Source organism: Plasmodium brasilianum, chromosome 11 (assembly GCF_023973825.1).
Source record: "Plasmodium brasilianum strain Bolivian I chromosome 11, whole genome shotgun sequence".
Taxonomy (NCBI): domain Eukaryota; phylum Apicomplexa; class Aconoidasida; order Haemosporida; family Plasmodiidae; genus Plasmodium; species Plasmodium brasilianum.
This window is the reverse complement of record NC_090124.1, coordinates 1,872,230-1,887,774: the sequence shown is the minus strand read 5'-3', so window position 1 is coordinate 1,887,774 and position 15,545 is coordinate 1,872,230. Positions and strand designations below refer to the sequence as shown.

General features: G+C 28.0%; 3 protein-coding genes across 3 annotated transcripts; 2 read left to right on the top strand and 1 right to left on the bottom strand.

The window, feature by feature from the left end:
- Nucleotides 1-2,145: 2,145 nt before the first annotated feature.
- MKS88_003865 (uncharacterized protein) lies at nt 2,146-8,724 on the top strand (the record flags this gene model as incomplete). Its single annotated transcript, XM_067216996.1, has 1 exon — nt 2,146-8,724. The coding sequence occupies one exon, from the start codon at nt 2,146-2,148 to the stop codon at nt 8,722-8,724; it is 6,579 nt and encodes a 2,192-aa protein (XP_067072674.1).
- A 988-nt stretch (nt 8,725-9,712) lies between these two features.
- MKS88_003864 (ribosomal protein L19) lies at nt 9,713-11,176 on the top strand (the record flags this gene model as incomplete). Its single annotated transcript, XM_067216994.1, has 3 exons — nt 9,713-9,715; nt 9,958-10,309; nt 10,578-11,176. 3 exons carry the CDS (start codon nt 9,713-9,715, stop codon nt 11,174-11,176), a joined length of 954 nt encoding a protein of 317 aa, XP_067072673.1.
- A 1,082-nt stretch (nt 11,177-12,258) lies between these two features.
- On the bottom strand, nt 12,259-14,397 carry MKS88_003863 (pre-mRNA-splicing factor SLU7; the record flags this gene model as incomplete). The annotated part of the gene is made up of 3 exons (XM_067216993.1): nt 12,259-13,496; nt 14,050-14,151; nt 14,328-14,397. The coding sequence occupies 3 exons, from the start codon at nt 14,395-14,397 to the stop codon at nt 12,259-12,261; spliced, it is 1,410 nt and encodes a 469-aa protein (XP_067072672.1).
- Nucleotides 14,398-15,545: the final 1,148 nt, after the last annotated feature.

Here is a 15,545-nt window from a genome sequence, read left to right as displayed (position 1 = left end):
ATGTATGTATGAATGTACGTATGAATGTACGTATGAATGTACGTATGCATGTAAATATGCATGTATTTATGTATGTATTTATGTATGTACTTACGTATATTTCTTTTCATGCATTTTTTTCATGTCACTGTCATTATTCACTTATTAATAATATTCATTGAAAATAAACACACAGTACTTAGCAAAAAGCAGTGAAGTCTAATTTGTGTATTAATATAGCCAATCTTAAGAAACAAAAATGTATACATACATATATATGTATATATATACATATATATGTATATATATATATATATGTAATGTATATGAACAAAATTTCACTGTTTTTTATGTGCACACGTACACACACAAATAAACTGCTAAAAAAAATAAAAATACATACTAAAAGAATATAATTACGAAATATTTATCTTATTTATTTAAAATAAACCACTGCTAAACGGAAAATGTAAATATTCCATTTTAACACAACATAAAAAAAAAAAAAAAAAAAAAAAAACGATCAAATGATAAAAGGAAAAAAGTACGAAAAAATAACGTAAAATGAAAATAAAGAAAAAGAAAAAAAAAAAAAATATTAACTGGTAAGAAATTTAGAGATTAATTATTACCAAAAAAAAAAAAAAAATATATGAACTAGCAAGAAGTTTGGAGATTATTAATACAAAAAAAAAAAAAAAAAAAAAAAAAATATGAACAAGAAATTTATAGATTATTACCAAAAAAAAGAAAAAGTAAACGTACGTTGGATGCATACGTCGCATACATTTGTAAGAGGGAAATAATAAAACCATTTTAAATGTAAAAACACCCAGTAATTTTTTCTTTTCTTTTTTTATATTGTAAAATTATAATATGTTATTTGTTTTAGTTTAATAATGAATAAGCGACTTTAACGTAGTTTTTATGTCTGCCATTTCAAAAGATGGGACCCTTATTTAAATAGAACTGTTGTTTCTCGAAGCATTATGGAGATATTACTTACATTCTTATTATATAAAAAAATTTGCCTTGTTGGCAAAAAATAAAAAAAGAAAAATAGATGATTCCTAAGATTTGGAATATCTAGAAAAATTAAATACACAGTTGTACGAGAAATACTTGCATTTTTGCATACATATATATAGAACATTTACGTATACCTAAATGTAATATATATACGTGTGTATGTATTATGTATATGTGAATACCATGCTCATGTGGTAATGCAAATAGTTACTCGTTCGAGGTACGTTTTGCGTAGAAATGTGTCATGTAGATATATATGCTTATATTAAATAAATAGCAAAACAGAATTTTCCCCTTTTTATTTTTTTTTTTCCGCTAAATTAAAATACTTAATCATTTTCTTGCTTTTATTATTGATAAGGTCGTAATTTTTTCTTCATATTTAAATCTCATAATGATTGTATAAATATATATATTGTATGTAGATATTTTTTTTTTAGTAATTTTTTATTATGCTTTAATTTCCCCGTTTTAATACTAAAATGAAAATGCATTTACATGCAGTTTCTACATTTTGTCATTTGTATATATATATATATATATATATTTATATATACGTATGTATATAGAATTAAATGCCGAACTTGGAAAAATTCCAAGTTTTATTCTGTTTTTCTCCATTTCTTTCGAATTAACTTTTACTTTGTAATTTTTAATTATATATATATATATATATATATAGTACATATGTATGTATTATATAATAATTTAAATTTTTAATTTTTAAGCTTTAATATTAAAGTTTTAATTTTTAAAAATTGGTGAATGCTCTAAGTGTTACATATATGATATATATGTATATATGTATGTATATATGTATGTATGTATATATGTATGTATGTATATATGTATGTATATATGTATGTATGTATGTTTATATGTATGTCCGTACAGTATAATAAAACCGTAATCGTATAGAATGCTGATAAAATTTTTTAGAAATTACAAATTCGTGGAAGAAATAAACGTTGGTAAAACAAAATAGCTCAGTGGGCATATTTCTGCAGTAAACTATGGAAAAGGCATAAATGAAGCGTAGTAGTAGTAAATATGTAGATTTTCAAGAATATATGTATATATATGTATGTATGTATACATGTATGTATATATATATAATTTTTGTTCATCACTTGAAGAATGAATGACCCTGAAACGGAAAATGAAAACAGGGAAAACACAGGCAATTTTATACTTAATAACAAAAACGTAAATGAAAATAGCGATTATGGCTATTATGGCGATCATAACGATTGTAATATTCACAGTGACCATAGCGATTCATTTGAAGAAAATTTATTTAACGTAAATAAGAAGTATATCGCAAATGTAGCAACAAAAGAACAGACATACAAAGAATATAAATTTAAAAATAATGAATATGCAAACAGTTATGTGGGAAACTCAGTAAATTATGAACAGAATAAACTTAATGGCAATTTCGAAAAATGGGAAAGGTATAATTTTAATACCCCATGTGGCTACAATTACGGGAAGGGGGAGAAAGATGTAGAAGCAGATCAAAACAAAAATGATGATAAGCAGGAAGATGGAAAATATGGTGGTGATGGTAATGATGATGATGGAATTGATGAGCAGGAGAACGATAAGGATGACAACGAGGACGTTTTGAAATATTACGCAGTTGTTAAAAACGACAAAATGAATGACGAAAATCTGCAGAATCAAATTGACAGTTTGCTAAATTTTAATAAAAAGAGCGAAACGTATGAAGAAAGAGAAAAAAACTTATCATTAGGATCATTATATAATGAAGAAATTGATAGTACCTTATTATATGATGAGATGAAAGAGGAAGATTTATATTTTTCTCTTTTTTTGGAAGATTTAAATAAATTGAAAAAAGTACCGATAAGTGAATATGGGGATTATACATGTAAAAAATTTGAAAATAAGAAAATCGAAGAAAACAATAATCATGTTAATAATTTTGATTTAAATAATACCATTATATATAAACAGAATATTGTGCATTCGATTAATAGCAGGAATGTTCTTTTTAGTGAAAAAAGGCTATTAGATATCAATAATGTAAACTTAAATAACATTCTATATTTTTATTTTTGTTCTAATCAAGAAAATGTATTAAATATGGAGAAAAAAAATAATCATGTATACTCCTACGACTCTTACATATTTGATACTGATGATCACTTAAACGACTACTCAAGTAATGCTAATTTGGACAGTGAAACGAACTCGAGTAGTAGTATAAGCGATGAAGAATTGTTGTTACTGAAACATAACAATGCTGATGAGGAGGAAGACGCCGAGGAGGGGGGCGATTATGCGAATGAGGACGAAATATACTTCAGCAGAAGAAAAGGCAAAAAAAAAAAAAAAAAAAAAAATGGAAATAACAAAGGAAATATAAGGGGAAATGGAAGAAGAAATGGACGAAGAAGTGGACAAAGAAGTGGACAAAGAAGTGGACAAAGAAGTGGACAAAGAAGTGGACAAAGAAATGGACAAAGAAATGAGGGAGGAAATATGAGAGAAAATATGGGAGAAAATATGGGCATAGATGAGGGTCAACCGTGGGAACAAGATATGGAGAGAAAAAAAAGGGTCAAAAGGTACAAGAATAACGAGAAAAGGTTAGCATCAGTCGAACCGACAAAAATGAATAAAGAAGTAGAATCTCTAATGAACAAGGCCAACAATTTATATATTAGCAAAAATTTTGAGGAGTGCATAGTTATATTAGAAACGGTTATAAAACTTTCCCCATGTTACCATGATCCTTTTCATTTATTAGGGTTAATATATGAGCTGGAATTTAAAAATTTGAAAAAAGCAATAAATTATTATACCATAGCAGCTCATTTATCACGTAATGATTTCTTATCTTGGTACAATATTATAGATTTGTGTAAAATTGAAAAGCAGTATAACACTGTACTTTACTGTTTGTACAGAGTGTTAAAATTGTACAAGAGGAAAAGGGAAAAATGGAAAAGGATCAATGGTGATAACTGTTGTAATAGCAATAGTAGCGATGGAAACGATATGAGATTCTTCCCAAATGAGGGAGAAAGAGTTAGTGATGGAATGGAAGGCACCGAAGAGGATGCTTGCTGTGATGGCATCGAAGGGCAGAAGGAATATGTGAAAAGGTATATGTATGAAGAGGATATAAAGGAGAACAACAAAAAAAGATATAGCACAAATAATAACAGGGAGAGGATCAACACTAGATGGAGTAGCAGCACAAACGAGCTTGACAACTTTATGAAACACCTATATTTCAATCTAGCATTTACGTATATCTTGTTGGAGGATTATAAGAATGCGCTAAAAAATTTATTAGTTCTAAAAAATAAAAGTAATACTACTAATATTATTGTAGATATGTATATATGTTTATGTTTAATAATTTTGAGAAGTCCTACCGAGTGTTATCATTTTTTGAAAAGTATGTATCTACAAATAATGAGAGAAAAGGGGAAGAACATGAAGAGTAATGAGGATGGGGAAAATGGTCCATATTTGCTTACCGTATCTAACGGATCAAATTGGAAATACGACTGGAAAAGCAGCTGGAAAGAGGGGATGCATTTTCCGAGTGTATCTAACCAGCCGAATGTCCATTTCACGTATACGGAAAAAACAGTTATTTCTCTACTAATGCAAACGCAGATATTAAATAGTAAATACGATGAATGCATTTTTGTTTTTAAAAAATTAGAAAAAAGAAGTGATGACATTCTTCATATAGATATATTCATACAATATATTAAGGCAGTAATAATAACAGGGTATAATGTACACTTTTCATATTTGTTAAAAGCCCCATTTTTGCGCTTTATATTTAGTAATGACTATTCCTTTTATGAAGACGTAATCTTTAACATAGCTGAATCATATTACGGTAGATGCATGTACGAAGGGGGGATTCATTTTTATCGATGTATTTACAAAAGGGGAAAAAGTAGTGTATTAAATGGGAAAAAGGGTAACTATTATAGGAACCCAGATGCAGGTGTAGGTGGAGATGGTACATTTCGTCAGGCTACTAATAGTCATAGCGGTAGCGGTAAGGAGTGGGATAAACTCCAAAGGAATACTGCTCACGAATTAGTAAATGTAATGAGCGGAAAGAATAGTGAAGAAGCGTTCCACAACTCCATTTCATCAAACATAGGTAACATATCACTGTCGATGCCATTACATCTACCAGCACCTGTACCAACGAACGATGTAATAATAAAATTTGAGAACGAAGTAAATTTTGTAAATGTTGTTTATAAGTTAGTCAAGTGTTACTACTTTTTGGAAAATTACAGCAAAGCAGAAAAGATAATATTGAAAATTTTAAATAATGAAAATCTGAGTAAGACTAACATGGAAATTGATATAAAAATGTTATACATTGACATTTTATATAAACTAGAAAAATATAATAAGTCAATAAATGTGTTATTAAGTATTAAGGAAAAGAGGTTAAGATCCATTTGTTCTATGCCAAAACCATTAAGTAATAAGGAGAGAGAAATACTTCTTCTAAAATTGTTAAACCAGAAAAATAAACTATTACTTTATACATGTCATAATAGTTATATTGTACATATTTTTTATATTTTTCAAAAAAAAAAATATATATACTATAAATATGATAATTATATATCCAAGAGTAATATAAATAGTATAATTAGAATAAAAGAAAATATTTGCTTCTGCTATTTCTGTGTTAAATATAACCTGTTTATTTTAAATTATTTATATTTGTATAACATTTTAAGTTTAATGAATAGTAAAAAGGAGGTGCAAAAAGAAAATGTACAAAGAATTCGAACCTTGTTTAAATATAGAGAGTATTTACTATTTCTCGCTTGCTCATTTAATATTTTTAAAAAAAGAAAAAAACAGCAAGATATGAATATTATCTATGGACATGTACAACTGGTCCAGATGCAGCTCTTTTACAAGGGGATCCTAATAGAGGACTTGAGCCACACGCTTTTTCAATGGGGAGATACAGATGGTAGAAGTAGGGGTTGCAGCAAGAGAGGAATCAATGGAAATAGGATTAGCAGTGCAGGTTGTTCTAGTAGTGTCAACTGTGGAAGTAACAGTTACGGTCCTTGTGAGGATCTCCTCAATCATGACAACTGCAATGGTTATAACCTTTGCTGTGGTCCTGATGACGATGCAAGGGAGAGTGCGTGTGGAACAAAGGGTAACAGCGGTAATTATAAGAATGAAGAAGTAAGAATAAGAAAAGAGTTTTATAGGAATCTTTCCAAATTTAAATGTGATATAGAAGCAGAGATACTGAACAGTAAAATAGTTATGAAATTTTACAAATTTAGTTACAACTTGTTTTATTTCTTATATGAAGTAGAAAATGATTTTAACAGAATACATACTTATATGGAAAAGGAAATTTTAAATTATAAAAAAGGGATAGGGGGAGCAGATGGAAGCAGAATTGGAAATGTTAATGGAAGAGATAGAGGGAAAGGAAGAAGCAGGTATAGTAGGGATGCTGCAAATGGGACAGATGATAACTGCTTGTTTGTAAATGCAGGTTATAATCCTTACCCTTATGGTGAGAACAACCGAACTGATAATCCTTCTAAATTAAATTATACGAATTCGAAAAATATAAATAATACAGGAAATTCGCGTAACTTGGACAGGTTAAATCGTGCAGTGAATGCAGAGGACTCTCGGGTCAGTAAGAAGTATTACAATGGAGATGATATTTGCAGTAGCGGTGATAAAAATGGTGATAACAGGGGTGATAACAGGGGTGATAACAGTGGTGATAACAGCGGTGATAACAGGGGTGATAATAAGGGGGAAAAAAGAATTAGAAAGTTTTCTTTCCTACTCACGAGGAAGCGGCTAAACTTCTTTTCTTTTGAAAGCTATTTAGGTCTATATTATAGTCTGTTGTTCTTTGAAGAATCCTTTTTTCTAGTTAGCATGATGAATTTATATGAAGATGCAATACATATTTTAAGCCTGTATTTAAAGAATCGAAGGTCGAACAAGCTAAAGTTTATTAACTACCTTAGAACGATTAAAAAGGAGTTTAAAGATTATCGAAATGATGGTAGGAGTAGTGGCAATGTGGACAAGTTGAGCAGGTTGAAGTGCTACTATTTTAACAACACCATTACGAACTGTATTAAGGAAGAAATGAGAAAGGAATACACCAATTTTATTAAGACAAGCAAATATATTGATTGCAAATATTATATATTTAGAATTAATCTGATGTTAAATAAATTGTATATATCAAGTGGGAATTTTGAAAAACAAGTAAGATGTTTGAATGATATGTACATATTTAATAAAAAAGAAAAAGATGAATATAAGATTTTAAAATATTATAGTGATATAGTCTTAACTGGTAATTTTTGTCAAGATTTTCTTACCTCAATTTCGAAATCCAAAAATAAAAATATACTAATTATCTTTAGACTTTTTCTAGTTAGAACTATACAGTATAAGAATACTAATCCATTTTTAGTTTATTTAATTGGAAATATATGCAACTTGTCATGTATGATTGTTAATGCAGTGCATGAGTACACAAGAGCTTACACATTTTTGCTAAAAAATAGGAAAATTAACGCGCTCAAATTACGAGCAAGGGAAGATGAATTTATGCTCGACAAGATTGAGAAGATAGAAAGTTGGGAAAAACTGGAAGTTGCGCAAGAGAAGGGGGATGCTAATGATTATGATAATGGTGGTGATAATGATTATGATAATGATGGTGATAATGATTATGATAATGATGGTGATAATGATTATGATAATGATTATGATAATGGTGGTGATAATAACGACAATGATAACAATAACGATAATGATGATGAATGGCATAATAGTTTTGAGGGGAGTCATAGCAAAGAGGTAGGCCACTCCCATTTGGAGAATTTCAACTACAACTGTGTCGAACAACGAGACGAACGAGATGAACGAGACGAACGTGCGAACGGGGAAAACGATCCGGATGAAGAAAATTTTCTCTTTACCAAGCTAAAACTATGGACTGAAAAAAGAAGGAAAAACGAAATTATAAACAATTTTGAAAACATAGCGGATAATATGAACTTTTTATTTAGTTTGACCACCTCCTATTTCAACTACACAAGTGGGTACAGAGTAGTCAACCGAGAATGTGTTATAATGACATCATTTTGTTTATTAAATGAATACATTTCAAAAAGATATGAACAGAAAATATGGAGGAAAAAAAAAAAATATAAAAAATTTTCCCTATTTTTTAAAATTTATAAATATATATACTTAGCAGAAATTTTGTACAACCTAGGACGAGCTTTACATCACTTGTCTTATTATAATGAATGTATGAAATTATATTTGGCTGTAATAGATTTGATAAAAAAAGCAGATAAAGAAATACAAATGGTTATAAATATAAATCATCTAAATATAAATGAAAAATTTATTTACAATTATGTCATTAATATGAAGAAGTGCATGTGTTACACTTGTTTAAATTATCCAATTTTAAATTATAATAAAAAAAGTATATATTATAAAAAACTTATTAATTATTACCATAACTTAAATACTAAATATTCGAATTTCTATTTGCTCTTTTTTGATAAAAAGCACCTGCTCTTCTCAGCTTCCTACAATTTAAGCGTTATTTTCAGAAAACTAAATAGGTATGAACAGGCTAAGTATGTGTTGAAAAATATCATATGGGATTAGCATCCTACGCTTTTGGGTGAGTGTATGTACATATGTACGTGCATATAAAGCAAAATTGCTTACATATATACACATTCACATGTGGGGAAAATACGTGTGTGTTTGTAGCCTGTTTTGCTTGTTTTCATGTGTTTTTGAGTAGTACATGTATTGTATGTATGTACGCATATGTATTTATACCTGCTGTATGTTTGTATGTATGCATATATAGCCTCAAATTGAGTTATGCGCTCCTCTGTTTGTAAAACGTAAAATTGTCAAAAAAAATAAATTTTTTTATCATTTTGCTTCCCTTATTTGTTTTAACGGTTTTTTCAGTATTTCCCAGTATATCCCCATTTTTTCTCATTATTATTTTTTCGTCATTCTTATGTGTGTGTTTACGTGCATACATGTGTAGGTGCACATATTATATGTTTAGAACCACATTAACTAATTAAGATTTGCCATTTTTTTGGATACTGTTACAGTTTAGTTCTTTTCAAATAAATATATTTTTAAGGGTATGTGTAAAAACGCTGCTTATACCATTTTAATAATTTTCATTCAAGTGCAACTTTTAAAACAGGAACTTTTTTTTTGCACAGTAAAAAAGAACTATATTTGGAACACTCTTATATTTCTATTTCTTTTTTCTCTTCTCGCCTCTTCATTTATTTTTTGTATTAGCGCTTTAAAAAAAAAAAAAAAAAAATTGAAAAACACGTGCAAAAAAGGGGGAAATATAATATTAAAAAAAAAAAAAAAAATTTGTTTTTCTCATTTAAATACCTAAAAACGCAGAGCATAACATACGGCTAACCCTGCTTGCCAAAAAAACACGTATTTAAAAGCCACGCCGCCATTATATGTAATATTATTAATATTATTATTATCCATTCTTCGGATTTTTTTTTTTTCAAATATTGAAAGACTGAAAGCAAGATAGGTTAACACAATGTCAAGCTGTTACAAGAACGAATGTTACCAATCAACAAAGGAATAAATAATGGTATTATTATATTCCTTTTTTATTTTAATCCTGCAAAGAGGAACAGAATAATAATTGCACAAGTGTTAAATACTTATTCACCCACTCTTTTTTTTTTTTTCTCATTTTTTATCCCCATTCATTTTGTATCCCCATTCATTTTGTATCCCCATTCATTTTGTATCCCCATTCATTTTGTAAACCCATTCATTCTGTAAACCCATTCATTTTGTAAACCCATTCATTTCGTCCCTTTTTTGTAGATAAAAAGATACATCAGAACGAAAGTCATAACGAGTCTAAGCAAGTATAAGTGCTATAATATAAAAAATGAAAAAACTTCAAAATATTGGCCTAACATAGACTGTATTGATAAAGAAGAAGAGAATATAACGAAAAAAAAAAGGGATGATGAAAAAAAAAAAACTATACCATATTATAAAAACTATATGCATGATTTTTATAGTAGACAATTAATGCACAATTTACACTTAGTAGAAATGAAAAAAATGAACAAGTTAAGAAATTTTAAAATGCCCCATATACATGCAGGGGACCTAATAGAGGTGAAGTATGAATTATCCAGATCACAACAGACCTTTGCAATTTTTCAAGGTTTTTTTATTCTTTGCACACACATAAGTGATTATATATGTATAATTCTACGATGTGTGCAGAATTAAATAGTGTTGAAATTATACCCTCTCTATTACGATAATGTTTCTTTTTTATTTTTATTTTGTTTATATTTTTTTTTTGTTTATATTTTTATTTTGTTTATATTTCATTTTTAGTTTTATTTCGTTTTACTTCATTTTTAGTTTTTCATTTTTATTTTATTTATTTTTCTTCTTTTTTTTTTTTTTTTTTTTTGTGTGTGCAGGATACTGCGTGGAAATAAGAAAAAAAAGGTTAGACTCATCTTTCATTGTTAAGAACATATTTGATGGTGTAGGAATAGAACAGCTGATACCGTTTTACTCACCTAGAATTTTATACGTCAAAGTTGTAAAGAGTTTATACAATTTAAAGGAAGAAAATATGAAAAAATTTTATCAAATTAATAAACCTATCACAAGAGATTACCGATATATGTGGCAGTACAACTTCAGAGGGAAGTATGAAAGGCCAAGGGGGCAACATAAACCAGGTATTAGATCCCTCGAACCTAAAATTAGAAGACGATTAGCTAAATTAAAAAAAAAATATATGAAAAGGAGAATTGAAAGTAATTTATCCTCTTATATTTTTGGTGGTGTATATGCACAGTATACTAGAAAAAGGACTAGGTTAGTCCGAGCAGAAATATATAGAAGAATGCTCATATATGCAATGGATGAAGAAAATAGAAGAAAGCAAAAATTAATTAAAAGAAGAGAAAAAGAAAATTGGAACACCTTTAAAATTTGTAGAAACAAAGGAGAGAATGCCTTTATGGCTATGCCGTCAAACCATCCCCTAATTAGCAATCGACAAACATGAACTAGTTCTTAACGTTTTCGAAAAATTTGGAGGCGGAGGGAGATCCGTGCCCACAGCATTGCGCACATATGGACAAATAGCCTTATATATATGTGTATATTTATTTACGTATTTTTTTTTTTTTTGTTGTTTTTGTGCGATGATAAAACTTAAGGACTTCCTTCGCTACAGTCCCACATTTGCAGCAATGTAAATAAGGGCACACGGATTTTACTCAAAACAATGAGGTAAAAAAGGAATGCGCTAATGAAGATGTTCAAACTATTTGACAAAAATGTTCAGTACTTATTTTAAACTATGGTAAATAAATTGTATATCCCCGTGCAAAGGTGGACACAATGTGCAGTGTGTAAATAGGCTTATGTGTATATAAAAATACTATATAATTAAAGTGGTTATATTTTAACCGTTTAAAAGATAAAATAACAGGATGCAAATAAAACATACGGAAATAGTGATTGATACCAAAAAAAAGAAAAAAAAGAAAAAGAAAAAAAAGAAAAAGAAAAAGAAAAAGAAAATAAAAATAAAAATATAGCTGCTTAATACTTCATATTAAAATAAATAGCTAGCTAATATTTGAAAAAATAAAAAAAAAAACAATAAAAATGTAGCTGTTAATATTAAAAAAAAAAATTACCTATTAATATTAAAAAAAAAAAATTTCCTGTTAATATTAAAAAAAAAAGATTGCTTGCTAATATTAAAAAAAAAATTGCCTGTTAATATTAAAAAAAAAAAAAAAAGCGACTTAATATTGCATATTAAAATAATATAAATATCCGTTCAGTGATAATCAAAAAAAAGGTAACTTTACGATAACCAAAAAAAAACGCTTTAACAAACTTAAACTTTAAGAAATCTGCAATATGGTACATTCACTGTTTGTCCGTATGCCCAATGGACACATTCTTTCCCTATTTCTTTAATATTTTATTTTATTTCACTTTATTTTATTTTATTTTATTTCACTTTATTTTATTTTATTTCACATTGTTTTATTTTATTTCACTTTATTTCACTTTATTTTATTTTATTTTATTTCATTTTATTTCCCTGCACAGTTAAGGCATTTTGAAGAATTACATATGAATGCACTTTTCAAATTTATTCGTACTTAGACAACATTTGTATCCCCATTTTTTTTTGTCCCTGTCATAGTAGCTACCAAAAATGGAAGTGTGATCAAATGCATATATGTCTTCTTCATATTTACTTAAGACTTTAATTTTTTTTTTCTTTGTGTCTATTTGATCTATGGGTTTATATTCGGTGTAAATTTCTGAATGAACAAGCTCTTCTTCATTTTTTGTTTCTTTCGATAAATTTTCGCACTTGTACGTTTTTAATATATCTTCTTGTTTTTTTTTTATAAGTTTTTTTTTTTTTTCTAAATATTCTTTATACATTAATTCGAGTTGAGTTGGCTGAGCATTAAAATGAACATTTTCACCTCTTTTATAAGTTTCCCATGCAAATATTTCTAATTTTTTCGATTCAATTGCATCATCTGTATTATTATAATAATTCTCTCCTTTATAATAATTATCATCTTCAGTTAAATTTTTACGTATGTTTGCGAATGGATCTTCTCTCATACTTCTACTCTTAGGGTCATAAAAAGCAGAATTTAAACTTAAATTATACAAATATTTAGCTGTATCTTCTCTTATTCTTAAATTTCTTGCTACATTACGACTCTTACTCTCATTTTTTTTCACAGCATTAATTGATGACTTATTTTTCTTAGTACAATCATCCTCTTTTAACCTATCTTCCTCATCCTGCTGTGATAGTAGTTGTGTGTGTTCCTCTTCTTCTTCCTCTACATTTTCATCACTTTCGCTACTTGACTGGTCATCATTTTTATTATCGTTATTTTCCCCTTCCTTTCCTTCTTTCTCTTCTCCTTCCTCTTCTTTTTCTTCGCCTAATTTACTTCTTTTCTTTTTTGATTTTTTTTTTTCGTATTTTTTTTTTAACTCCTCTGCTTTTCTTTTTTTTTTTTCCTCAACTATTTTCCCATATTCCCTATATATATGTTCAAAATTATTTGCATTATACCCTACCCATCTATCCCTATTTCCATCATACCCCAAATCTTGAGTGACGCAAAGATAATCATCATCGTTTTCTTTGTTCATAAATTGTATTTTTTTTTTTCGTGTCCTTTCTAAACAATATTTTTCTTTGTGTGCAGCACTACCACAATTTTTGCAAAAATTTTGTACATTTTTTTTGTTCTTTATATAAATTTTCTTATTTCTTTCTTCTTCGATTTTAACCTTATCTGATCCTTTATATCTTTGATGCTTCAGCCCTGTTAATGTAAATTAAAGGCATTCAGAGTTGAAAACAACGCACAATTAACGCAAAAAAGCACATTAACTCAAAAAATCTCATTAACTCAAAAAATCTCATTAACTAAAAATAGCACATTAACTCAAAAAATCTCATTAACTAAAAAAAGCACATTAACAAAGTAAATTTATTCTTCATCGTGCATGTAAGAGATGTAGGTCAGGTACACATACACAGCTGAGAAGCGACCACGCGCTCATTCACATAAATTTTGTCAAAAGCGAAAAAAATGAACACATAGTCTGCTACTGTGTTAAGTTACGTTAGGTCATGGTAAGTTACACTTTATTTTCCAGGCAATTTGCTCTTTTGATTTTATTTTATTTTAGTTGAAATTCTCTGCTATTTTGCTCTTTTGCTTTTATTTTATTTTTGTTGAAATTCTCTGCTATTTTGCTCTTTTGCTTTTATTTTATTTTTGTTGAAATTCTCTGCTATTTTGCGCTTGTGCTTTTATTTTTTTTTATTTTTTTTTATTTTCCCTTTTTTTTACCCTGTAGCATATTTTTAACCTGGTTTTGTCTGATTTAAGTACCAAGGGGCTTTAATAATGTACTGGGGCATATGAGGGTTAATATCATTTCCTTCTTCATCTTTCAGGGCTTCTACTTTGCCTATTAAAAAAAGGAATTTTAGTCGTTATTCTCATAATGCGAGCATTCTTCAATTTCGCATTTATGTAGTTTAACTGTTATATATTAATATACGTGTGCTTGTAATAGGCAAACCTATTCACTTTGGCATGTGCTATATTCGTTTGTTTTCCTATTAGATTTAATATATTCCTTACCAGCTTTCCTTGCCTCATTTAACTCCTTTTCCTTCTTTTTCTCTTCTCTCGTTACATTTTTAGTGTTCATTGTATTAACTTTTTTTATGGCATGTTTTCAGCAGTATATTCACAAATACCGCTTAAAAGGAGCACGCAAAAGGTATACATATATGTGCGCATATATATGTATGCATACATTTATATATACATGCGAGTATACAATTTTTTAAGGAAAATGCGAAAAATTCCAAGGATTTGGTACGTAAAAATATGAACTGGCATTCATAATTAGCGTAAACGTTATGCTCTTATGAATATATGCGTGTACTTATACATATATGTATATATATATGTACGTATTCACGTAAGCATTATACGTATTATGTACGCACTAACACAGTGCTGCATTCCTTAATACTGCTATTCCTTCCAACATTTCATTGGAAATATTTTTTGTTCACTGAAAAAATTTACTGACAATATGCATACATGCTTAATTTAAAAAATTATTTTTATATTTTTTTTTTTTTTTTTTTCTGTTGTTGTCGTAACTGCTGTTATTTATTTAGCCACGAGAAATTGTTTACCTTATTTTATTTTTGCTCGTTTTGATAGCTTCGTTTCTTTGCCTGATTTATTTATTCGTTAAAATGCTTTACGTTCATCTTCGCAAATTTACGTATTTATCAAAACGTCAGTATGTATAAATGCGCAAATTTCTACTAATATATGTATTTATATATATAATATATGTACTTGTAAGAGGCGCACACTATGTTAGCATGATTTATTATAAATATGCGTCATCAGTAACCCTGATCAGTAACCTTGTTATTTTGCCAACTTCAAGAAGTTAATCATGGCTGCAGATAAGAAAGCTGAAATTTTTTATCAGTTAACATTCAAAAATAAAAAAATGCGATCTATTTTTTTTTATTTTATTTTTATTTTTTTCCAGCAAAATAACAAAAAATGGGAATTACAAGATGAAACAAATCTACTGAATGCTGAAGATTATTAAAATATTTATTTTAAAAAAGGATATAAAAAAAAATATTTAATTAGAAGTTGTATAGTAAATTTCCATACTATGATAATTATGTTTATTTAATTTAAGACCTGAATTGAGGTATAATATAAAAACGTGTGTATGTTATATGTATACGTATATATTTATTCATACCTACTTGTATAACATTATGCACATATTTAAGTATTTTGCTATATATTACACCT